Source organism: Charadrius vociferus, unplaced genomic scaffold, assembly GCF_000708025.1.
Source record: "Charadrius vociferus isolate BGI_N301 unplaced genomic scaffold, ASM70802v2 scaffold1588, whole genome shotgun sequence".
Taxonomy (NCBI): domain Eukaryota; kingdom Metazoa; phylum Chordata; class Aves; order Charadriiformes; family Charadriidae; genus Charadrius; species Charadrius vociferus.
In genome coordinates this window covers 17,684-19,547 of record NW_009649498.1, presented here as the reverse complement: position 1 = coordinate 19,547, position 1,864 = coordinate 17,684, and the positions used below count along the sequence as shown (strand labels likewise).

At 57.8% G+C, this 1,864-nt stretch overlaps 1 protein-coding gene across 1 annotated transcript in view; it reads right to left on the bottom strand.

The window, feature by feature from the left end:
- Positions 1-1,864, bottom strand: part of LOC104290840 (transcription factor Sp1-like) — a gene marked incomplete at its 3' end in the record, with an annotated part of 6,391 nt that overhangs the window by 1,642 nt on the left and 2,885 nt on the right. Inside the window, exons 2-3 of the mRNA XM_009890006.1 lie at positions 478-646; positions 102-301 (exon numbers count right to left, since the gene is read on the bottom strand). Coding sequence (XP_009888308.1) covers positions 102-301; positions 478-646 — 369 coding nt within the window. The remainder of the gene's footprint in view (positions 1-101; positions 302-477; positions 647-1,864) is intronic.

The window sequence follows — 1,864 nt, the reverse complement described above, 5'->3', positions numbered from 1 at the left end:
CCAAGGTCCTTTCCGACCCAAACCATTCTACGATTCTCCCCGGGTCGGCAGGAGGGTGACGGACGCCGGTGGGGGAGGAGATGCGCCGCGCCGAACCTTACCTGTGTGCGTGCGCTTGTGCCGCTGCAGCTCGTCGCTGCGGGTGAAGCGTTTGCCGCAGAGGATCCAGGTGCAGATGAAGGGTCGCTCCCCGGTGTGCCACCGCAGGTGAGCCCGCAGGTGAGAGGTTTTGCCGTACACCTTCCCGCAGCCCGGGATGTGACAGATGTGTTGCTTTTTTTTACCCGGATCCCCAGAGCTCCTGAAAAGAAATCAAAAGGAAAGCGTTAAAACGAGACGGGAAAGCTCCGGCTGGATGGACGGAGGGAGAACGGGGCCAAAAAAAGGGCTTTTTTGGGGGGGTTTCAACCCCGCTCGCCGGGGTTTGGAGGCTGCAGGGGCAGCCCGGCGTTGATGGATTCGCGGCGGAGCGCTCACCTTCCCTCGCTGTCTTTGCAGTAGGGACAGGTACACGCTTCCCTCCGCGTTTTCCGTCCTTGCTGAGGTTGGGGATCCGGGCTGGTTTCTCCTTCCTCCACAGCCGCGTTTTCGTCTCCCAGTCCGTCTCCGCTCGCGCCGTGAAGACCCAGCTGAGCACCGTGGTCGCCTGGAAGGAAACGCAGGAGGTGACGGCGGGTTCTTCACCAGCAGAACCCCCCCCCAGCAGCGGGAGGGACGCTGGGAGGGACTTTCCCCCACGGCAGCCACGAAGCCGGGATGCTCTCGGCACGCCGGGAGGTATTAATTCCAGCCTTCTCCCTCGTTTTTCCGCGGGGTTGTGTTTTCCAGCCCCACCGAGCTCTCCCCAAAGCCGCCGGGGGCTCTCCCTGCCCTCCACACCGCCCCCCTCCCTCAAGTTCCCCCACATCACCCCACAGTTTGGTCCGTGTCCTCCGATTTGTACCCGGAGAAAAGGGAAGAACGTATCTCTTGGGGGGAAAAAACATCCCTCCAGCCACCCGCCAACTATTTCAGCTATTTCAGCTCGCTTAGCGTGGAAAACAGAGCAAAAAAAAAATAAAAAAAAAAATAATGTAAACGGAGCAGCGCCGGCCGGCTCGCCTCGGTGTCAGCGATAAAACAAACGGCAAAACATCGCCGAGGGAAACCTGGGCTTCTCCGAATCCCACCTCGCTCCCGACCTCACCCGGCTCCCCTCTCCCCTCGTTTTTTTTTTTTTCGGGGCTGAAAGAGGCAAATTCCCCTTTTCAAACATCTCTCCAGCTTAAACCCGAGCAGCAAATCTACAGAGCAGCTGCGAACCCCTCCTGCCGACCCCCGTCCCCAAAAACCAAGGCGGCAGTGATAAATAAAGCGGGCTGGAAGACCGCAGTCCTCAGCAGCATCCATCAGCGCAGATAATAGCGGCACGCGCTCGCTGCTTAATTACTGCCATTACAGAAAGGGATATACGGAGAGATAGATATATATATAAAGTTGAAAAATCATCCGGAGCGCGGTTCCCTCTCTCCCTCCCTCCCTCCCGGAGCAATTCCCAATTAGAAAAGCCGTAGGAACCGCCGGGTAGTGCTGACGAGCGCCCAAACGCCGACGAACATAAAACCATTGGCGACGGGGAGGGGGAACGACGGACCTCGAGGGGTGGGAAGTTTTTAAGCCTATGGAGTTTTCATTGCCATTTTATTGCTCTACGCTTACGCCGTCGTCTAACTGCTTCTCCGATAACGCCCCATCTACGCTTCTCGCACGGCTTTTATTTCCCTTCGAGCTCCGCCGCCCGATTATTTTCACACCGAAAAGCTGGAGCGAGCGCAGCGACGGGCTGAGTAATCTCTTTTCAGCGGCAATTAACGTGCGCCGATAG